Source organism: Podarcis vaucheri (assembly GCF_965113315.1).
Source record: "Podarcis vaucheri genome assembly, chromosome: 12".
In the NCBI taxonomy this organism is placed as follows: Eukaryota; Metazoa; Chordata; class Lepidosauria; order Squamata; family Lacertidae; genus Podarcis; species Podarcis vaucheri.
Window position 1 is genome coordinate 43,211,014 of NC_138750.1, and position 23,977 is coordinate 43,234,990.

Genomic DNA, 23,977 nt, shown 5'->3' on the forward strand with positions numbered 1-23,977 from the left:
CCCTTGCGTCTTGGCTTATTTATGTTTCTCCCCAGCTACAGCCATTGCTAAACCCTGTGGGCTGAATGTGATATATACCACATTGGCAATTATTCTAGCAACACTTCTATGTATTTGCCAGCATGGTTCCATTTTTTTTAATAATAAAAAAAATCACAGTATGTAATGGTTGACACTAGGAATGGGAAATGACAAGTTGACTCAAGGTCTACATCCTTTCCTGATGTGGGGGGAGGGGAATAGAATAGAATGGGAAAGATAAGCTGTCACTTCCTGCATCTATCGTTTGTGGGCAGCTGCTTGATCAAAGTCACCCTGCTGACAGGACAGGCGTTGGAAAGGAGATGACCTTCATGTACAGCGTTGCTGAGCAAATGGATTCAGAAATTACAGATTTGTGTGAAAGCCAAACATCACTTGCCCATATTGAAATGCCTGCATCCTCATCATAATACTTTCCCCCGCCTTCAGTTCCTTAAGATGTACATGTAACGTACCATGACCTTTCATTTGAACAGCAGGGCGTTATCAAAAGATGTTTTTGTGCCCGCAGCTCATGTCACCTTTGAGCTTTTCTCGTGTTCTTTGTGAGAATGTGCATAAGATCTTGTTCTGGGAATCCAAGGTCAGGGCCAGGGGAAGATGTGTGTGCACATGCTGGGAATTGTGGCTCTGTGAAGGGTAAACTATAATTCCTAGGAGTATTTCAGGGTCAGAGATGCTTTGAATGTGCTTTAAATGTATGGTGTGCATAAGCTCCGCCCACTGTCACCATTACTGTCACCCTCCTCAAGTTAGAGAGGAAGCATCTGAAGTAGAGAGCTTCCTATGGTGGAAGATCAGGGATTTGAATGGCAAAAAGAGTCTTGACAAATACAGGAGAGCCAGTTTGGTGTAGTGGTTAAGAGCAGTAGACTCGTAATCTGGTGAACCGGGTTCGCATCCCCGCTCCTCCACATGCAGCTGCTGGGTGACCTTGGGCTAGTCACACTTCTCTGAAGTCTCTCAGCCCCACTCACCTCACAGAGTGTTTGTTGTGGGGGAGGAAGGGAAAGGAGAATGTTAGCTGCTTTGAGACTCCTTCAGGTAGTGATAAAGCGGGATATCAAATCCAAACTCTTCCTCTTCTTCAGTAGAGCCCCTGTTTCACACCCTTCAGCCTGTAAAGAGAGATGGCGATGGGGACAAAGCTTAGCAACATTACCCCTATTCCCCTCAACTCATTGGGTTGGTTCTAAACATGAGTAGAAGGTGTGAACAGGGTCATTGCTAATGTCACAACTGTTCTTCCTGCATTTTTCTTTGCAAGTAGAAGCATCCTTCCATGTTATTGTTTTCTTGAACAGATTTGAGCGTATTCATACTAAGAAAGGGAATTACAGTAGGTCTCCAGTTACCAACCAGGAAGATGTAGATGATCTGGCAACCTTGGAAGTACTAGATGAGGTAAGACATTTTTTTTTTATAAAGAAAAAAATGCTAGGGGATTTTGTAGATTGGGAAAGCTGCATGCTGATAACAGGCACCCACCCTGGGTAATAGTCTTCTGTGATAGGACAATCTGTGGTTTAAATTTCTGGATGGGGTTGTATTTCCCTCCTGGGGGTCAGTGGACTATAGGACCAGGTGTTATTGGGCTATAGTTCCCGATGTTCCTGACCATTGGGCATGCTGGTTGGGGTTAATAGGATCTGGAGTACAACAACATTTGGAGAGCCTTAAAGAATCAATCCTACCACCTGGAAATGCTGTTAGCCTCTGATTTTGATACTCACCAAGCCAGTGGTTCGTCATTATTAGTCGATTTCTAGAGTGTTTTATACTTTTGAAACAGCTTTGCCAACATTAGCCAATTAATGGCACAGGAGCTGAACTAATGGATGCAATTAATCTGAGGTGTTAGGTTCTCATCCAAACATTTATTTGCACTATGATGAGCCATATGCTAAGAAGTTGGTTTTTTTTTTGCCAAAAGGCAAAAGTCATTAAATGTGATAGCGTGTGTAGCTAATGAGAGAAAGAAGTAGCAAAATTCTCCTCTCCTCTCCGGTCTTGTGTGAATTTTGCAAGGCAGGTATAAAAACATGGTGGATGATGAGATTGAAGGTAAAATCATGGGCAACACAAGGCCAACACAAGTGCTGTATATCCACAAACTGTGGCCTGATATGTTAGGGTCTCCTACATAATGTTACCTGAAGTGGCTAAATTAGATTAGAGTCAATCTGTTACTTCTTACTTGGGGCAAATGACAAAATAAGGCAACTGAGGAAATGATAGAGATCCTCAAATGCGTATTCTATATGAGAGTGAGTAGACTCTGTAGAAGGAGCCATAGCTCAGTGGTAGAGTACACTCCTCGCACACCAAAGGTTCCAGGTTCAATCCTTGGTGTCACCATTTAATTTTAAATAGATCTCAGGCAGCAGATTAGGAGAATCTTGGAAAGTTAATGGCAGTGAGAGTTGACAAGTTAGATAGAGCATTAGTCAGACACAGTTAGGATGGGCCATAACGCAGGGACAGAACACATACTTTGCATGCTTTAAAGGCCCCAGATTCAACCCACAACACCTCTAGGTAGGGCTGAGTGAGAAGGTCACTTATCAGAAACCCTGGAGAAATGCTGCCAGTCATTCCAGACAATACTGAACTGGATGGACTCACTGTGTGACATAGTAGGAGGTCTCCTGTGGCTCTAATACATTTTTGTGCTACTAATCACTAATGCAGATGCACAGAACTGAAGGTAAATGAGCACATAGTAAGGGGAACACACAATTATGCATGTTGGCAATATGGCTCAAGACACCAAAACGTTTCTGATGTCTGTGTAGTATCAAGATGCCCCAAAGTCCTGGTTCTCAATTCCTTTGAATAAATTTTCAAAACCAGACATCAATAGACATGTCCTTCTCTGCCCTCCCCCCCCAACAGAATACAGTAACAGAGCAACTACAAAAGAGCTACGCCAAGAATCAGATCTACACCTACGTGGGGGACATTCTCATTGCAGTCAATCCTTTTCGAAACTTAGACCTTTACGCTACACAGGTAGGAAAATAAAATCTTGCAATTTTGAGTGATTGCACACATCCACCCCTTGGTAACATCACTGGGCTTGAGCACATGACCCTGGAGCTTTCAAATACCTCTCTGGAGCTGTTTGCTTAGATCTGTCGGAGAAGTGATTGATGTCCGATGCTTGAACTAAAGACAGGTCACAAGGGAAGAAGTTGTGCAAAGTCTCATTTCTCACTCTGAGTTGGAAGAGAACACTGAGTGGAATATTGCCTCTGAGCATTCAGAGCTAAGCAAATGAGTACAGTGGTACCTCAGGTTAAGTACTTAATTCGTTCCAGAGGTCCGTTCTTAACCTGAAGCACCACTTTAGCTATTGGGGCCTCCTGCTGCTGCCGCGCCGCTGGAGCATGATTTCTGTTCTCATCCTGAAGCAAAGTTCTTAACCTGAAGCACTATTTCTGCGTTAGCGGAGTCTGTAACCTGAAGCGTATGTAACCCGAGGTACCACTGTATTCCGAACCAGGTAATTATAAATTTTGGCAACATCACTTCTCAGTCAGTCTCATGAGGCCAGTGGCACAAGATGATAGTCTAAAACAGAGGAGTACATAGCATTTCTCTTTTAACTTTTCAGCATTCCAAACTGTACATTGGGGCCAAACGGACTGCCAACCCTCCTCACATCTTTGCTGTGGCTGATATCGCATACCAGTCCATGGTCACATTCAGCTCTGATCAGGTAGTGGTAATGGTGGGCCGGGTTTGATATACTTCTCTGGGTTGTGAAGATAGCCGGTTATAGCATGTGCTCTTCCACTCTTGCCTTCAGTGTATTGTCATATCTGGAGAAAGTGGAGCAGGGAAGACACAAAGTGCCCATCTTCTGGTTCAGCAGTTGACTGTCCTTGGAAGGGTAAGACATATCCTAGACCTCTTTATTTATGTCTTTGCCAGGCACAGGCAAACTCCGGCCCTCCAGATGTTTTGGAACTACAATTCCCATCACTCCTAGCTAACAGGGCCAGTGGTCAGGGATGATGGGAATTGTAGTCTCAAAACATCTGGAGGGCCAGAGTTTGCCTATGCCTGGTCTTTGCCTTCTGCCATCTTGTACCATGCCAGCTCAGCCACCAACTTGTAAATAAAGCCTTTGCCACATCTTCCTTTTACACCCTTAGACATGATCAAATCCCCAACAGGATGGAGAGTGGTTCAAATAAATATGTTCCCCTAGTTAAGGGACTAATAGGTGAACTAGCCCTTACTTTCTGCTAGTTATTGATGGTGAACATCCCCAGATAAGGAGGATTCCAACAACCCTACAGAGGAAAGGAGTACTATTCCATCACTACTCTGAAAAATTACGTTTGTGTTTTAAAGTTCTGTGCATTTTCCTTATTGTCGTTGTTATTTTGGAATGCGTATCTAGGCTAATAACAGGACACTTCAAGAAAAAATTCTCCAAGTCAACAATCTGCTGGAGGCTTTTGGAAATGCAGGCACTATTATTAATGATAATTCCAGCAGATTTGGGAAATACCTAGAAATGAAGTTCACTTCCAGTGGAACTGTTGTAAGTGCTCTGATTTCAGAATACCTCCTAGAAAAATCAAGAGTCATACATCAAGCTGTGTAAGTAAAAGGAAAACAAAGGGGGTGCTTTTCTGGCTGTGGGAAAGAGAGAGGGAGGCTTGGTTCAAACAAGCTCTAAGGGTGGTACAACCTACATGTCATTGGGGTGGGACTCCATCTGCCTAGCCCAGGCACTGTAAAGTCTAGCAGGCATAGGCAAACTCAGCCCTCCAGATGTTTTGGGACTACAGTTCCCACCATCCCTGACCACTGGTCCTGTCAGCTAGGGATGATGGGAGTTGTAGTCCCAAAACATCTGGAGGGCCGAGTTTGAGGGTGCCTGGACTAGCCCAATCAGACACCTTGGATGTTGCCTCTGAAACGGCATTGTGCATAACCTGAACTGTGTTATTATTATTATTATTATTGTTGTTGTTGTTTACATTTTATGTTGGCTAATGCCCATGTAGCTTGGGCCTTTACATCTAAGCCAGGCTTCCTCAAACGTGGCCCTCCAGATGTTTTTGGCCCACAATTTCCATGATCCCTAGCTAGCAGGACCAGTGGTCAGTGATGATGGGAATTGTATTTCAAAACATCTGGAAGGCTGAGTTTGAGGAAGCCTGATCTAAGCTCTGTGTAAACATTATGATGACCAATACATTGATTTATTTGGGTTAAGCATTAACAGTGGACTGGGAATCATGATTTCGCATTCCCCTGAGTTGGGCTAAGCTACTTCTATGATTACTATTACCATTTATTGCATTTGCTAACTGTTGCGATTCTACTGTAAGCTGTTTTAGGAGGGCTTGTTGCCCTGAAAGGCAGTGGGAAAACATTTCGAATAAAATAAATTTTATAATAGTAGAAGGCAATAAGAAATTTGACGTTACTGTTTCAATGTTGATTGTGTTTCAATAATTGCTATATTGGAGTGTGTGGTGTGTTTTTTTCCCATTTCAGAGGAGAGAAGAATTTTCATATTTTCTATTACATCTATGCTGGTTTGGCTGAGAAGAAAAAACTAGCTCATTACAAATTGCCAGAAAATAAACCTCCCAGGTATAACATTCCATTTGTATTGCATTCTTTAGGATAAATTCATATGTGGGTTGCCTTTGCTAGAGTGAGCCTTCTGAAATGTAGAGTGGATTCACAATTTCTCATACTCTTTTCCCTGTCCCCATCATCCCTCTAGGTATCTACAAAATGAACATCTCAGAACTGTACAAGATTTAATGAACAATAGCTTCTACAAATCCCAGTTTGAATTGATTGAGCAGTGCTTCAAGGTGATTGGGTTTACGATGGAGGTGAGTGTCAGTGATATTTTAACTTGTGCACCTTAGAGAGAGAAAAGTAGGTCTTGATTGACAGTAGCACGTATGAAGGATGTCAATCATTTCTAGAGTAGTGGGTGTCTCACTCCCAGTTCAGGGGCCTGATTAAACCCCCATACTAATTTCTCCCCCCAAGATGCCACTAATTTTGGAGGCAGTGGCAAAAAGAAGGGGAATACATTTGACACATGGCTAGAGTGGCTGAAACCCATTGCCCTGATGGGAATGCAAATCACCTCCTTTCCAGTCATCAGATCAGCTGTTTGATGAGCAGAGAGAGGGAAATAACACCAGACTGTCTCTATTTTCCTGAGATGTCCCTGATTTAGAGAAGCCGTCCCGGTTTCTGATTTGATCCTGCAATGTCCTGCTTTCCATAGGATGTCCCTATTTTCACTGGAGAAACATTGGAGGGTATGGTAGGATGTCCCTATTTTCATTTGAGAAATGTGGGAGGGTATGTATAGAGAAGTTTTTTAAATGTTTAATATTTTATTACATTTTTATATACGTTGGAAGCCACCCAGAGTAGCTGGGGCAACCCAGCAAGATGTGTGGGGTATAAATAGTAAAATTATCAGTAGGGAATGAGATGTCTCTATTTTCACTGGAGAAATGTTGGGGGATATGTGACACCCCCTTCTCAGCTGATCTGCATGGATTAGCTGAGAAGGAGGGTCTGTATGTCTGATTCTAGCCCTCAGTTTCTAGCCAAAGAGTGAGCTGTTGACCCAGAAAAGCTTGACCACCCCATTCTAGAGTACTTCCCCAAAGGTGGCAGCTGGTGGTGGCTTTAAGTTGTGAGTCTGCACTCCAACAAACCATAATCAGTTGGCTATGGAGCACGGTTGCTTGGTAGCAAAACAAACTACAATTCCTAGCTCATATTACTATGAGTTGGGGGGGGCACACAGATAGGCTGTATGTCAGAGGTTTCCTTCTAATTTCTGGATCTAGCATGGATTCAATTGCTGGAATACCCAAGCCAGCCTGGTAATGCCCACTAAGTATGGTTTGTTAACAGAACAAAGAGAGTGAAGAAGAAGAAGAAGAAGAGTTTGGATTTGATATCCCGCCTTTCACTCCCCTTCAGGAGTCTCAAAGCGGCTAACATTCTCCTTTCCCTTCCTCCCCCACAACAAACACTCTGTGAGGTGAGTGGGGCTGAGAGACTTCAGAGAAGTGTGACTGGCCCAAGGTCACCCAGCAGCTGCATGTGGAGGAGCGGGGAAGCGAACCCAGTTCCCCAGATTACAAGACTACCGCTCTTAACCACTACACCACACTGGCTCTCAGTGACTCTGTGCCAGAGGCCAAATGGGTAGCTGTCTGTTATTTGGAAAGACAAAGCAGAGAGTTGAGTGATATGAGCTAGAAACTGGATGCAATAGAAGTCTGGAAAGGCAGAGAGAGTGCCAGGCCTGATTTCTGCTAGAATCCAAGGATGTGGCTATGGGAGAAGCAACACCCTCTTTTGGTGCTGATGCTGTGAACCCCTCCATCAAAGGCTCAGGTTGTATATGTGTGTAAATAAACCTTATTTCATAAAGACACCACAGTCTCTGCTGTGCCTCATTCCCAAAGGGAAATACAAACCCTTCGTAAGCATCTGGAACACCCGGAATCTTGCACTGCTCAGAGTTTGGGGTGGCGTGCAACAATAAGTGCAGCTAATCCAGGGATTTGTGGTTTCTTTTGTCCTGGCGTGAGTAGGAGGAGCAACTCCTGTCCAATTTGCTTGTGCATAGTTAATGCCTTACTGTGATTTGTGAACACTGCCATGAAATTGTGTTCAGTGTCAGCTTTGTTTTTTTCGGACCAGCTAGTACAAAAGACTGTAATTTCAACAAGCTTTTCATCAGGCAAAATTAGCCCTTGAAGCACACACAAGTGGGATGAGCTCTAATGTCTTCTTTCTAGGTTTCAGTGTACCCTGTTTCCAAACGGAAGAGGCTGGCTTGTCTAATTTGTGCTCCCTTAAGAGGGAATTTGATCTATAGCTACAGCAGGTTTTGACTCTCCATTGACAGCACTCTGCTTTTCTGGGTGCACAGGAAGGGGGGAAATTACATGGGAGTGCGTGAAAAAGTGAAGCCCCCAGAAATGTCTTCTTTTGACTTCTGTTTCCTCCAGATTCTGCTATGTTTAGAAAGGCTCTGGGGCAGAACTTGATTGCAGTATGGTCAAAACAACCCCCTAAGCATTTCAGAAAATCTCTCCCTTTTTAACAGAGTGGCAGGTCTCTGTGCTGTAAACACATAGCCTATATATTCCTTTGCTCCTTTAAAATCAAGCTGAAGGTTACATGGCAACACACACACACACACACACACACACACACACACACGATGCAGGAAAAGGGCTGTTGGGAATAAAAGTAATCACGCCTTACAAGTGATCAGGAAAGGGTACAAAAGATGTTAGCTGCAATACATGTAACATGGTGTAATGACAGAAGTCGGTATAATCAGTAGTCAATATAATCATTTTATTCCATTTATCAGAATAATTTACAAATAGACATAGTGGGTGATTATTTCTTCAAAAGAAAAAGAATCAAAACACAAATCTATGGGTAGTAGGTCTTTTGTTTGCTTGTTTGTTTCCTTAACCCTAAGATTTTAAGAATCAGAAAAATGTTTAGAAGAAAAGACCTAGGGGGGAAGTTCCAGAAAAACATACCCATTGAGTATTTAATAGAACTATTCTTACTCTTTTAGCGATTATAACCTCCATGCCATACCTTTTTTTAAAAAAAAAAAAACATTCAAGCTGCACTGTAAAGTTAAAGCAAATTGAAGAGGGTGCAGCCCCTGGTAAAACGCTGGTTCTCTAAATGCAAGTTGGATATGAAAATGAAGAAATGAAATGCTGTGATTGTTGCCTGGGGTGTCAATTATAAGGCTATGAATTGGAATGTTTTTGTGCATCTGTCTTTCAGGAACTAGGGAGCGTATACAGCATCCTTGCTGCCATTTTAAACGTGGGCAACATCGAATTCTCTTCTGTAGTAACTGAGTACATGATTGACAAGAGCATCATTTCCAATCCAGCGCCTCTGGAGAACTGTGAGTTTTCTTTCCTTTTTATAATAATTAAATGCCTTTTGTGAACTGTCTCCATAATTATGAGCTCCAGACTTATCTGCATATTGCAGAAATCTTACCTCATTGCTTGAAAAGCTCTACACAGCCTGGGCCCAGGCTCTTAACAAACATCACATGTTTTTAAAGCAGCTAGTGGGGCTGGGATGGCCTGTTTTTTCATAGAATCATAAAATTGTAGAGTTGGAAGGGACCGTGAGGGTCATCTAGTCCAACCCCCTGCAATACATAAATCTTTTGTCCAACATGGGGCTTGAACCCATGAGCCTGTGATTAAGAGTCTTATGCTCTACCAACTGAGCTAAGCTCAGTGTCTCTCACAACAGGCCACATGAATTTTTAGAAAGCCTAGACCAGTGTTTCCCAAACTTGGGTCTCCAGCTGTTTTTGGCCTACAACTCCCACCATCCCTAGCTAAGCAGGACCAATGGTCAGGGATTATAGGAACTGAAGTCCAAAAACAGCTGGAGACCCAAGTTTGGGAAACACTGGTCTAGAGTTTGAGTAGGGACTTTCCTCCTGTGACCCTCAACCTTGAGATTATTTCCTGAGATGAATAGATGTAGCACTGGGGGACTGGAGAAGATCTTTCCTGAGGCTAAGTACCTGAGCATCTGGGTGATTAGTTTTTTGCTTTGGGGACAGCTGAGGTCCCTGGTAAGTGTGGTAAGGAATGGGACCCCCTGCCTGGTTCATAGTCCAGAGAGAAGCTGCACTCAATCTTGCAGCCTCTTGCACCAGCTCCTTGCTGGGTCAGGGAGCATAGAAGCCCTGCTGGCAAAGCCTACACAACAGGGGTGACACCATAGAGTTTCATCTCTTCAGGAGTCCCAACAGTGAGAACACTACCCCCTTCTATCCCCCCCCCACGAACCTGGAGGAGGTTAGATAGTGGGTGGCCCTAAGGTGCATGTCTGGTTTCCTGCACAGGGTGAGAGCCTGTGCAACAAAGAAAGACACCAGATGCCTTCAGAGTGAGAGTCTGTAACTGACAGAAGGCTGGTCCTCCCTTGGTGTGAGACAGTGGGGGAATAGATGCGCTCTAGTATGATAGTAACTTGGTGAGCTCTGTGGACTTTAGTAACATGGTTTCCAGTTCTCTCAGGTGCCTTCTGGGATGATGCCATTAGGTCCAGTAGCAGACAACTCTGGGGTTGCGCACTCATCTCGCTCTATAGGCTGAGGGAGCCGGCATTTGTCCACAGACAGCTTCCAGGTCATGTGTCCAGCATGACTAAGCTGCTTCTGGCAAACCAGAGCAGCACATGGAAATGCCTATACCTTCCTGCCAGACCGGTACCTATTTATCTACTTGCACTTGATGTGCTTTTGAACTGCTAAGTTGGCAGGAGCTGGGACTGAACAATGGGAGCTCACCTCATCACAGGGATTTGAACTGCCAACCTTCCGATCGGCAAACCCTAGGCTCAGTGATTTAGACCACAGCACCACCCATGTCCCTCTGGGATGATTAGTTGGGGCTGATTTTGTCTTGTGCTGTTGTTGTTTGCACAATGTGTTTGGGAAGCATTTGGGGAAGGAGGGACATGGGTTAGGCCACCCCAGTTTCAGTGATCATGGATAAAGGGAGATATAGCCATTGGGAAGTGATATCATGAGGACAAGGCTATAAAACTGGCAGGGACCCTCTACAGCACCCTTTATCAGCCCAGATCGCATGAAGCCAAAAGAACTCAACAGCCCTTACAGAAGAATGCAAATAATGAAAAGCACAGGTGAAATCAAGCCCTGCCTTATCTAAAGCCTCAAACAGCCAAATGCAATTGCATCGTGAAAATTAAAAATACGCAGTTGCAAAACGCAAAGACTCTTTATGTATATTTGTAAGCAACACACGTCTACCTCTTTGCTAGTGTACCCCCCCCCGCCGTTTTGATCTTCTTGCAGAGCAAGGAGCTGCAGTCTTCATACTTTGCACAACATCAAAGCCCTTTTCCTTCTCAGCTACTTCCCACTGTACAGTTGGTGGGCAGAAGGAGACCCAGGGTGCTTAATGAAATGCATGTGGTATCCAGTCTGTGGTCCACCTGTTGTAGGGAGCTTTTACATATAAAATTAAGAAATGTTTGATACATTATGGATGTGACACCATTCCTCCGTTTTCCAGCCGCATCTTTGCTGTGTATACAGGCAGATGAACTGCAAGAAGCTCTGACCTCTCATTGTGTGGTGGCCCGAGGGGAAACTATTATACGGCCCAACACGATGGAAAAAGCTTTCGATGTAAGAGACGCCACAGCCAAAGCCTTGTACGGGCGTCTCTTTAGTTGGATAGTCAACCGCATCAATGCACTGCTCAAGCCAGGTACATTTTTAAGGTAAGGGTTTTTTCTCTCTCGTAAGAAACAGAACCTTGTTTCAGTGTGAAATGCATAGTATCTGGAATGTCCTGAGACCCCAGTCATGCAGACCAGAAATTTCAAATGGAATACAAATTTCACTAGCTATTCCCAAACCCAACTTTTAAGATATTCTATTCTAAGCCCTTGCAAACAAAGCAAGAACAAGACTAGAGTAAACAGTTTATTTGTAGTTGTGCTTCTCAGCAGCACAAACATGTCTCTCTTAGCCACATCCCTTGCCTCATGTCTCCCTTAGGTTTAAATTTACAGTTTGGGCTCACTCCACCACTCCATGCATATAGAAGCCTCACCTCTTCCTTTCTGCATTCCAGTATGCAAGCATAAGGTCTGATTTACGCATTGCAAGGAGCCTGTGATATGCACTGGCCATGGCTTCTGTGTGTGGTAGCTTATGCCTGCAGCAGGGTGAAAAGAAGAGCTCACCATGTGGATTGGCTGTCAGCTGGTGTTTCTGGCAGCTGCTGACAAAGGTGTGAAAACTGACCTTGTGATCAGAGTGATCCATGCAGTGCTATTTTGTGTGTTGCACAGCTGCAGTGAAAGCAGTTTCAATCTGCCTTCATGTGCCATACATGATAAACCTGCCCTGAGAATTCACTACAGGTTGCTATCTTAGGTTCAGACATTTGCCTGGGTAGTGATAACATTTGCATAGCACGCAAACAGATGTGCTCCTTCCTCTCCACCTTGCAGAAAATGGACCAAACCAATGTAATGTGGCAGCAGACCCTGGACTAGTTTTCACCTTTCAGCAGGTCTTGACCTATAAGGGCTAACAAAAAGGCTTCTGGGCTTTTAACAAAGGTTATTTTAAACATCTTTTTTATTTCATTATATATCATTTCCCAATATTTCTTGATTATTTTACAATTCCACCACATATGTAAAAACATACCCTCTTTTTCTTTACACTTCTAACATTTTTTAGAGCTGTTTTATACATTTTTGTTACAGGTGTAATATACCATCTATACATCATCTTCATATAATTATCTTTTAACAATATGCAATCAGTAAATTTTAAGTTAGATTTCCATAATTTTTCCCAATCTCCCATTTGTATATTGTGTCCCAGGTCTTGTGCCCACTTTATCATCACACTTTTGACTTCCTCATCTTTAGTTTCCCACTCTAATAGTAACTTATATGATTTCCTTAGGAATTTTGTATTATCTTCAATGATTTCACTTTGGAATCTAGATAAAGTATAGCTGAATCCTTTCTTTTTATCTTCTTTAAAGACCTCGTTTAATTGTAAGTGTTGCAGCCAATCTCTTACATATATTTTAAGCAAGGAGCTTTTGTCCTGATTCAGCCGGGATACATTGCTGTAGAGCAAGATGCCTTTGTAAATTCAGATTTGCAATGCAAATTAACCCACGGGATATGCAAATACTTGTGCCTTCTATGAACACTCTTTGCCCAGGAGCAAGGACTGGCTGATCTTGTGGCCACTCTTACATTCAGAAATAAAGGGCTTGTAGTTAGACATTCGGTCTCCGGCTGACTCTCCTTGGCACACAGCACATTAGACTCTGTCAGAATCTCAAACTGGAGGAGACCCTGCCCGGTTGCTGACTCCCAGCCGTGTTAAACCAGACATGTAATATTGTAGTTATGTTTTTGAAGTAGGTGCGAGGTTGAAGCTGATGTGAAATAACCAAACGGCGCTGGAGAATCTAATGTGCAAATTCTGTACATTTCAGCGGAAATGACGAAGGGCTGAACATTGGGATTCTTGACATCTTTGGTTTTGAAAACTTCAAAAAGAATTCGTTTGAACAGCTCTGCATCAACATTGCCAATGAGCAGATCCAGTTCTACTTCAACCAACATGTCTTTGCGTGGGAGCAGGTGGGTGCTATAATTTGTGTGTCTGTGTTGTCTTTGCTTATTTTAAGTGTTTTATGCTGCTTCAAAAAAAAAAAACAGCTCAAAGCATCGTACAAAACCAAAAGAGTTGGTCAGTTTTTAAAATCGCATAAAGACAACACTGAAATGACAGCATAAAATTGCCTATTGAATTACTGGGCCACTCAAAAAACCAGGAGAAAAAAAGATGCATTCGCTAAAGGCAAACACAGCGGTAGGACTTCCCAGTCAGCTTACGTTTTACTCATCCATTGAAATCAGTGAACATGACTACATTACCGTATTTTTCGCCCTATAAGACGCACTTTTTCCCCTCCAAAAATGAAGGGGAAATCTGGGTGCGTCCTATGGGGCGAATGCAGGCTTTCGCTGAAGCCTGGAGAGCGAGAGGGGTCCGTGCGCACGGACCCCTCTCGCTCTCCAGGCTTCAGGAAGCTATCCCAAGTCTTGCAAGCCCGGCGGGATGTCCCGCGGGCTCGCAAGGCTTGTGGGCAGCAGCCTGCACCCAAAAGCTGGGGACAGCGGGGAGGCGCAGAGCCGCCACCCCGCTATTCCCCGACCTGATCTGGAGGCTGGCGGGGGGAGAAGCAAGCCTGCTTCTCCCCCCGCCAGCCTCCAGATCAGGTCGGGGGATAGGGGGATGGCGGAGCGCCGCCATCCTGCTATTCCCCGACCTGATCTGGAGGCTGGCGGGGGGAGAAGCAAGCCTGCTTCTCCCCCCCCCGCCAGCCCCACAAGCTCGGGGGATAGGGGGCCAAGCTGTCCCTGAGGGCAGAAGAGGGAGACGAAGTGCTCCGTCTCCCTCTTCTAGCTTGGGGATGGCTGCGCAAACCTGGGGGGAAATCAAATTTTTTCCTTTGATTTCCCCCCTCAAAAAATAGGTGCGTCCTATGGGCTGGTGCGTCCTATAGGGCGAAAAATATGGTAGGTCCATTAACTTCACTAGGTCGAACTTCGAGTAAAACTAGTTGAATGCCACCTCAAGTGTTTGAACCAACACCTTTTGCACACTGACAGGGAGAGCGCCTCTCAGCTAATGTATCCCTCAGCCCCATGCTTAATGAGCGTACTAATCTATGTGCCTAGGACTCCTTCTCACACATTCTGAATGTACAACAAGCGCAAAGAATATGGTGGAGGCGAGGCATGCCAACTCCTAGAGGCGGAGGTGTCTTTGACCCCCTCCATATTGGCTGGCAGAGGGCCGGGCCCCCTCAATGTTGATGTGGCGGAGGAGGCTGAGGGCGGAGCCAAGTGAGGCACAGTTCAGTGGCTGGCTCCTCCTGAGTGCAAGAGAGGAAACCACACTGCACTGAGCCTCCTCCTGACGATGCATGTGCAACACATGTCAGGCCCCCCAAGGTGCATGACCCTCTGGTGGAAGCAGGGCTGACAAGTGTGACCAAGCAGACCTTTACCTCCCCCGCTTGGGAGGTGTTTAAGGACATAAGGAGAACCAAAGGCCTCTCTTTTACCCAGCATCCTCTTCTCACAGTGGCCAACCAGATGCTCATGGGAAGCCGCTGACCAGAAACCAAGGGCAGCCCCACTCTCTCCCAACAGCGGGTATTCACAGGCATGCAACCTCCAGCAATAGAAGCATGAGGAAGTCATCATGGCTTGTAACTATGGATAGCTTTACCGTTACCAAATTTGTCTAACCCTCTTTCAAAGCCACCCAAGTTGGTGGCCACCACTACTTCTGAGAGTGAATTTCATAGTTTAACTATTTGCGTGTTCGGACCAAGAAACCTCCCCTCTAAATAAATTCACACTTGACTCAAAATTTTGGTTTTGGTTTTTGGCAGAATTTAGGCCACAACTTTATTGATTACAGCTATTGACTGTTTGCATAGGCTCTGGTTCGACTAGCTCCCTGCCATGCAGGTAGCGCTGACCCAGGGTTCCAGCATAGGTCAGCCAAGGGTGGACACCTGGATAAGCAGAAAGCTGGGAACGGGCTAACTCCACCACGCAAATGTCCTCCTGGACTCAGGCACAGGCACAACCCCCTCTCAGGGGTTGCCCAAACCATCGAGTCCCTGGATTCCTTCACAAAGGGATGGCGAGAGTGTTCTCCCATCCCTATCACCTGAACCAGAGCATATCCACTACCTTACAAGTTGTGAAGATTTGCTACGCAGCGGGCGAACCCCAAATGGCAGGAGCCAATCAGCCAAGTGGGGAAAATTCCTGCTGTGCCCCTGTCCCAATGACAGACAACACACGATAGCATAGCAAGGTCAAGCGCAAAGCCTTAAAAGTAGGGAGAGGTGGGTGGGTGTTCCGAAGGCACACGCCGAAAATTGAAGCTCTGGGTCACATGCATGGGCATAAATAGGTCCCTCAAACCATTTGGACTGCGTCCTATTGGCCAGATTGTACCCAGCTTCGAGGGACCTACCAATCGGGTGTTGTGGCTGACCAATCGTACCCACCCACAACACAGGGTGTCGGTTTTCCAGGTCTCACTGCAGTACTTGCCCTCTTTAAGGGAGGACCCGATTTGGTGCATGAAATACTTTCTTTTGTCTATCCCGCAAATTTTTAAGGATAAGGTCATTTTACATGTAAAAAGAGCATTTAATGCAAAGGCTAAAAGGTTGAGGGTGGGCATGGTGAAAATGAGCTTGGTAATTTTGAACCCATACCCAGTTTTATCTAGGAAAAGTTACCTACAACTTCTGTCGGAGAGGCAATGAAAAACCAAAGACTGTAAAATGCTTTGTTTATAATACATTCTATGCAGAACTGTATGATTGCTTTCTGCAATTTAAATGTCCGTCTAAAACTACATTAGGCTTCCCATTTACAGTATCCAGGCAACAGAACACAGTGATAATAGGTTTGGTGCAAATGCTATGTTGTTTTCATGAGGAATAAGGTGTACTGTGTAATTTATGGTTCAGCAGCAGAATATTTTTTTTAAATGAATATCATACAGAGCAGCTCTTTAAAAACCTGGAACTTTTATAATCATTTGCCAACAAGCATATTAACCATGAATATTATGTGGGGGAGAAAAATGACAATTTGCTTTTATTTCAGTTTTGAAATTTACTGCAATTCAAAAGGTGGGGTGGGGTTAGTCTGACTGTACAGTTTAATCTGATTTTTTAAGACGGATGCCAAATGAGATAGTGCAATTACCAAAATGCTAATGAACTTGAAGGGTCAGTGAACAGACTTCAGGAGCTTATTAAAAGGGTGAAAAATGAATATTTAACAGTTTAAAATGGCAGTGGGGTATTTGTTTAGGAAAAGATTCCCCAGTCAAGGAAAGAGCAAATGTTACAGAAACTGCTGACTATAAGCCTCCATCTAGTAAACTCCTTCTTTTATTATGCTCCCCCCAGACTGTCAGTATCTTGTGGGAGGGATTCAAGAGCAAGCCGGGTTTGTGCCATTGAGGTGGATTAAAGCACTCTGTTGCCGCAGCACAACAAATCTGCTTTTGCAAAGAAATTGACTTTTTTGCGGTTAGGAAAATGGCAGTGGAATGCACCGGAACACTTAGGGTGAAAAAATGAGAAGACCATCACGCAAATCAGGGTGGGTGCTTGTCATGGAACAGTTGCTATATGGCAAGCATCTCAGTTGTTGAGCTATGGTCCTGCTTACATTCTTCCCACAAGCTTTGTGCAAGCAAGCCAGGCTGAATGCTTTAAAAGGTTCATCTAGAAGAACCCTAAGTTTAGATATTCCCAAACTCTAAATATGAGCTCTTAGCAGCCAGCCTGAATGAGGAGACTTGGGGAGCATTGGGGGAGGGGTTGTGGAGGAAGAAGAGGAAGGAAAGGACCCCTTTACTGCCTACCTGAAAATTGCCTCCACTGTGCTGTAGATTCGGAGCTTGCTCTCTGCTCTGAACCTAAGTGCAGCATAATTGCCATATAGAGGGTACCTTTTCTACTCTCCCTTTATAGTGGAAGAAGGAGAGATGTTATTCTTTCCCTCCCCCCCTCCCCCACTTCATAGCATGCATCCTGCCATTTCAAGGGTGGCTTAGTAAAAAGTCTTCTCAGTTTCATACCACAAGAATAAGTGAGGAAAAAACAGCTCTCACCTGGAAGAATGGGCTTTTACAGTGCCAAGTGAGGTAATAAATAGGCTTGTCCCTTTGGAATACGCTATAATCTAAAATAACTCCTTTAACTGCACTTTGAACAAGTGGTTTCCAGATGGCTACTCTGCTGCTTAATGTGTCTTTTGCTTTAGAGGCAGAATATATTTATATTTGTAAAATGCACTTAACCCACGTAACGCATATCATTATAACCAAGAGAAGGAGACTATTAACCTGAATGGCTCGGATACAAGCTATTTGCTGTAGCTGCTTTTGCACTGGTCACTTGATGTAACAGCTCCTATGCGTGCAATGCTAACTGGACAAATCATAGTGGCTATGACAACCTATCACATATTTGGAGATACCACCCAAAGTTCAGTCGGAAAAGCCGGAGACTCTTAATCTGAGTCATACGTTCAAGCCCCACGCTGGGCAAAAGATCCCTGCATTGCAGGGGGTTGGACTAGATGACCCTAGCAGTCCCTTTCAACTCTTGTTGTTGTTGTTTAGTCGTTTAGTTGTGTCCGACTCTCCGTGACCCCCTGGACCAGAGCATGCCAAGCACTCCTGTCTTCCACTGCCTTCCGCAGTTTAGTCAAACTCTACATTTTTATAATTTCAGCTCTACAGTTCTATAATTCTAATTAACCACTTACCCTTCAGCAAAGTTTCCAAAGAGGTTTACAAGAAAAAAACAAAACAAAAAACCCAACAAGATAGAATATATTGCTAAAATATAATGTAAATTGGCACTTATCCTGCTAATTGGAGCAAAAACGCCAATTTCAGCCCATTGAGAAAACACTGGGGAATCACCAGCCACCACAAATCACATAAACCAGCTCCCCCTCAATGTACTCCTCTACAGCTTTACTCTAAGAGGCAGGTATTAACCTTACCCACACCTTTAGCGCTCACTGATGCTGCTTTTGGTAATCTTGATGGAGAAGCCAGAGACGTAATGAAGATGGGAGGTTATTGCGTGGTGGCCATTTCCTGTCAGTATGTCACATCAGTGGGGAGACTGTGCTTTCGTCATACAAAAGCTGACTGAGAATTCATAAATAGTGGTTTAATATCCTCCCCCCCCCCCCGACACACACCTGAATTTTCAGCCCTGTCAACCTGTCTACTTTTCACAAGAATCGACTATTTTAGGAACAGCTTTTATCAGCACGACACAGAAATGTTTGTTCTGGTGCATGTGAGGATCATGGCGATGTTTTAGCCATCTTATACTCAGAATCATGTCTGTAGGTTTAAAAATACTTAGTGTGGAGATTTGGGGTCATAAAAATGCCTTTGACGGGAAACAGAGGTTTTAGTTTTCCCCAAACCGGAGCAGAGGATGAAAGATTTGCTGCAGAACAGATTTATTTCTTGGGGGGGGGGGGCGTGTTGACAGCTAACCTAAAAGCTCCGACTCCCTTCTGTGTTCTTCATTTACATGAAGCAATTTGCAGTGTTGCTCAGTAGCAAAGCACATTTTGTCCTCTGTTGCAGAATGAATACCTGTACGAAGGCGTTGATGCACGAGTTATTGAGTATGAAGACAACAGGCCCCTGTTAGATATGTTCCTGCAAAAACCAATGGGATTATTGTCTTTGCTTGATGAGGAAAGCCGGTTTCCTCGCGCCACTGATCAGACGCTTGTGGGTAAGCTGTTTACAGCTTGTACTTAAAGGTGCGCTGGTATTAACAGTCCAAGTTAAAGAGCATTTCCTTGTGTTTTCATTTTCCATTGTCAAAGGGTTCCAGGTTCAATCCCTGCTATCTCCAACTAGGGGCGGGAAAAACTTCAGTCTCAACCTCTGGACAACCACTGCCAATCAGAGTAGACCAAAGGGTGCCAGTGGCAATTCTGTGTCTCATTTATTTATTTATTTTAATGAAACCCCTTATGTGGGATTTGTATACAGTGGTACCTCTGGATACGAATGGGATCCATTCCAGAGCCCCGTTCACATCCTGAAGCGAATGCAACCTGCGTCTCCACCTCTGCGCATGTGCCGATCACAATTCACTGCTTCCGTGCATGCGCGCGACATCATTTTGACCGTCTGCGCATGCGCGAGCGGCGAAACCTGGAAGTAAAGCATTCCGTTACTTCCAGGTCACTGCGGAGCGCAACCCGAAAGCACTCAACCTGAAGCAACTTCAACCCGAGGTATGACTGTATAAATTTTCCCTAACTGGGAAAAATCCATGTAGGACTAGCCCCAGTGAATATTTGACGTTTTCTCCACTTATGGCTTTGATCTATAGCCTACCACTAAAACGAGGCTGCATTTTAAGCTGCATTTTAAACTGTAATCTAACTTATGTTTTAATCAACTTTTGTTTGTTTGTTTGTTGTTTTTAATGTTTTTGCTATATTTATATTCAGTGTTAGCCACCCTGAGCCCAGTCTCAGCTGGGGAGGGCTGAGTATAAATAAAAATTTATTATTAGTCATTATTATTATTGTGCCTTTGGGAAGAACGAGCACAGGAAGCTGCCTTTTACTGAAAGACACCTTCAGACTAACTAGCTCAGTGTTGTCTACAGCAGGGGTGAGCTACATGCAGTGGTGCAACCAGGTAATTTTAGACCCTGCAGTTAATGGTCTTATGCCACCACTAGTTGGCCATTTGTATTTCAAATTGAGAAGAAACCACCAAAACAGTATTAGAAGTTTTTATGGAAGCATCTGCACATGCCTACTCATTTGCAGATGGAGAAGGAATAGGTGGTGGAAAGCAACCATGGGCAGAAGTGCATTTATGTTATTCCCTTAGAAGAAAACCTGTGTGTTTCTCTTACAGAAAAATTTGAAGACAACCTGAAATCAAAATATTTCTGGAGACCAAAAAGAATAGACTTGACGTTTGGGATTTACCATTATGCAGGGAAGGTAAAATTATTTGTTTGGTTTTTAAAAATAATTTTTAGGCTACTTATCAAGACAGAATTCTTCCAAAGCAGGTTATAGAACACTACAGTGGTGCCTCACAAGACGAAAAGAATTCGTTCCGCGAGTCTTTTCGTCTTGTGATGTTTTTCGTCTTGCGAAGCAAGGTCTGTTGCAACTGCGCCTCTTCAAGCGGCTTTTAAAAAAAAGCGCAAGACGTTTTTGTCTTGCAAAGCAAGCCCATAGGGAAATTCATCTAGCGAAGCAACACAAAACCGAAAAACCCTTTCATCTAGCGAGTTTTTCTTCTTGCGAGGCATTCATCTTGCGGGGTACCACTGTATCAAATTGCATAATTTCAATAATATATCATAATACTTGTTTACTTTCTGGCACATGAGGACATGAGACTTCAGATAATTAAAAATAATTGGTTCAGAATAATCATTTATATTCTTCCCAATAAATGGAAAACTTTTGCTGGGAGAGAAATCCTCCAGTATCACAGCCCAAAAACAAACAGTCATGGCATCCTTTTTGCTGTTTAAGGCATGCATACACAATGCAACTGTAAAAACAAAGGAATGGAATACAAATTTGGAAACTACCTGAAGCAGCGCTTCACTCACTAACAGATCCATTGTAGGCATATTAGGGGTTTTTGGATCAGAAGTATGCTGATGATCACTTGGTGGGTGAGGTAGCAAGTGATTCAGCTTTCTGATTACAGCCTGAGGCCCAGTTCATATGTCACCAGTAGCCAAGCATGGAGTGAGGCAGACGTGCCCTCCTAACACCAGCATCACTGCAGCATACCTGAGCAACACTGGGATGAGGCAGGCCGGTGCAAATGTCAGGGGCACATGAGCACATTGGCAGGAGTGTTGGGTGGGTGGTAGAGGTCCAGTTTTGACCTTGCCACCCCCCTGTTCACAGCCCGATACAAATAAGCAGCAAGGACGGGGTCAGGAGAACAGCTCAGCATCTCCACAGTACCACCACTGCTGTAGATTGTTACCAATTTGTAGCTTTTAATGAATGGTTTGATATTGGAACCAGTAGGCCTAATGCATGGAAGTACTGGTCAACGTAAGGAAATTTGCTATATAACTTTTGCCATCCTGTGTTGTTGTTGTTTTTTAAAAAAATAGGTTCTATATAACGCAAGTGGGTTCTTGAACAAAAACCGAGACACCTTACCAGCTGACATTGTACTGCTCTTGCGATCCTCGGAAAACTATTTGACTCGGCAGCTGGTAATCCACCCTCTTACAAAAACAGGTAATGTGTCTTACAGTACTAATGCTACCCTTTGACAGGTCCAGTGTTAGGTGCTGCCTGCCTTTGAGTTCACAACTGGGCTAGCATCTTCCACCTTACCATGGAGGGAGGCAGGCATTTGCCACGTTACTGAGCGCCACAGGAAAGGAGCAGCCGAATGAAGGCTATGCAGCGGATGTGTTGCCCTCATCCAGGAAACATTCCCTACAAGCCATCCTTCCACATGTCCTACCCTCTGGGAACTCTTTCCACACAGTTCTGTCTGCTGCAGAACCCCTGTGCCTCAGCTGTTGCACTTCAGAGACTAGGAACCGAGAAAGCTACCTTACACTGAGTCAGATCATTGGTCCATATAGCTCGCTATTGTCTACACTGACTGGCAACCACTCTCCAGGGTTTATCGCAGGTGTCTCTGGCACACTTACTTGGAGATGTCAAGAGTTCAGCCCTTGAACTCTTGTGCGCAAAGCAGCTGAGCTGAAAACTCATGTGGGAACGATTTATTTGCTTAACGTTCTGTAAAAAAAATGTAAGGTGCAACTCTATGCCCCTACTCTTGTGTAGCAGTATGTTGCAGGGGAAATTGGCTGTAGTATAATGAAGGAAGGACTCAAAAGAAAAAAATATGAACTCTTCATTTGACATTCTTTTATTTTGTTAATATATTTTTCCCATTTTGCAATATTCAACAATGAATCTAAATCTGCACAAATCAAAAATATTTACTGTGACTTCCCTCCCTCCCCTTCTGCAGTTTCTTATTTTCTTACTGCATATCCAAATTTATCCTTTTTACAAATTTATCCTTTATAATTCCTATAAATTTCTTACTGCTCTTGTTTATATCAATCCTGCTAACGTTTTTAATTGTTTCCAATTTGTTTTCATGTATTCAATTTTCCCCATTCTGTTACAAAAAGTCTTGATCTCGTAATCTTCCAGTAGGTTTCGCCATCTCTGCGAATTCCATCAATTTTAATTGCCAATGGTCTCTTTTGGGGGCCAAATCCTCTTTCCAGTTTTGGGCATATATCATTTGGGCAGCTGTGGTTGGATACATAAATAGTTTATTATGGTCTTTCGGCACCTCGTCTCCAAGTATACCTAGAAGAAAAGCTTCTAGTTTTTTTAACAAAGGTTGTTTTCAACATTATTTTCAATTCATTATGGATCATTTCCCAGAAGGCTTTTGCAATCTTACAGGACCATATGTGGTACCACATATGAAAAAAGATACCTTCTTTCTCTTTACATTTGACATTCTCTCAGGCTCCAGTAGCACCCTCTGCCACCCCCCAAGGATGCATAGTACTTGGTTCATGTTTATTATCCACCAACCACATATATAAGTAAACCAGCAGTGACCACTCACCAGTCATGACGTGGGCGGCTTTTGTGACCCAGCGCTGGCTCCCCTGACCCAGGGGGTCGTGCCAACCATGGCTCTGACCCCTGGGCTGTCCCCGTAGGCTGTGGGCCATCCAGGTGACCTGCACCACCAGCCAATCGGCTGCAGCCCCGGGGGCGGAGCTGAGATCAGAAAAGGAAGCTGCCGGCGATACTGGTCAGCTATTCTGGTCATATTTGTCACTGCTCACCTCAAATATGGCATGAGAATATGAAAAATGCAAATTATGCTTATGCACTATTTGTCAATTATTTCAGCAGCCAGCACATAATTAGTTTTCCCACAAGTGTATATGGTGGTGTGTTTTTCCCAAGTACCCAACTGCAAGATTAATTTATATTTAAATTCTGCATAATTGAAGCCACTTCTGGAATTGTAATGAGGAAGTCGCTTTATGGAAGGCATTTGGGATTAGAATTTTTTTATAGTCAAGCGTTTTCAAAAATTTTGGTGCAAATGCTCTAAACTGGGTACATCATGTCCCCACAAATCACATAGTAAGCAGACTAGGCCCTGCTAGTCCACATTGCCCTGTCTGAGTTGCAGGATACCGTAGTCCACACAAAGAAGAAAGTTTAGCAAAAGCCTGCTCAGCTGTCCATCAGGAGGCAGGCAACGGCGCAGCTGGGGCTTGGCTCTGGGACCAGGTGAGGGCCTGTCAATAGAGTTGCAGGGGACGGAGGCAGTTGTGGTGTAGTGGCTTGAATGTCAGACTAAGATCTGGGCGACTAAGTTTTCAAATCCCCACTCAGCCATGAAGCTCACTGCGTGATCTTGGGCCGACCGCTGTCTCTCAGCCTTACCTACTTCACAGGGTTATCGTGGGGATTAACCAAGGAGGGGGGAAGAACCATGTATGCCACCTCAAGCTCCTTGGAGAAAAAAGTCGGATATAAGTGCAAAACATAAAAATAAACACTTTATAAGGGCATTTAAAATGCTCATTAATATAGCCTCCCTCTTTGCTTCCTTCACCAGCATGGGCAATGCACTCTAAGACTTGTTCCTCGTTTATATTAGAGCTTGGTA

The 23,977-nt window shown here is 44.0% G+C and overlaps 1 protein-coding gene across 2 annotated transcripts in view; it reads left to right on the forward strand.

Annotated features, from left to right (window-relative positions):
* MYO3A (myosin IIIA) overlaps positions 1–23,977 on the forward strand; it is a 113,740-nt gene that overhangs the window by 55,741 nt on the left and 34,022 nt on the right. For both annotated transcript variants that reach the window (XM_082193738.1, XM_082193737.1), the window contains exons 10-22: positions 1,347–1,446; positions 2,938–3,054; positions 3,659–3,763; positions 3,854–3,937; positions 4,454–4,656; positions 5,563–5,661; positions 5,798–5,912; positions 8,881–9,007; positions 11,172–11,382; positions 13,134–13,281; positions 18,872–19,025; positions 20,174–20,262; positions 21,411–21,540. In XM_082193738.1, coding sequence (XP_082049864.1) covers positions 1,347–1,446; positions 2,938–3,054; positions 3,659–3,763; positions 3,854–3,937; positions 4,454–4,656; positions 5,563–5,661; positions 5,798–5,912; positions 8,881–9,007; positions 11,172–11,382; positions 13,134–13,281; positions 18,872–19,025; positions 20,174–20,262; positions 21,411–21,540 — 1,682 coding nt within the window. The remainder of the gene's footprint in view (positions 1–1,346; positions 1,447–2,937; positions 3,055–3,658; positions 3,764–3,853; positions 3,938–4,453; positions 4,657–5,562; positions 5,662–5,797; positions 5,913–8,880; positions 9,008–11,171; positions 11,383–13,133; positions 13,282–18,871; positions 19,026–20,173; positions 20,263–21,410; positions 21,541–23,977) is intronic.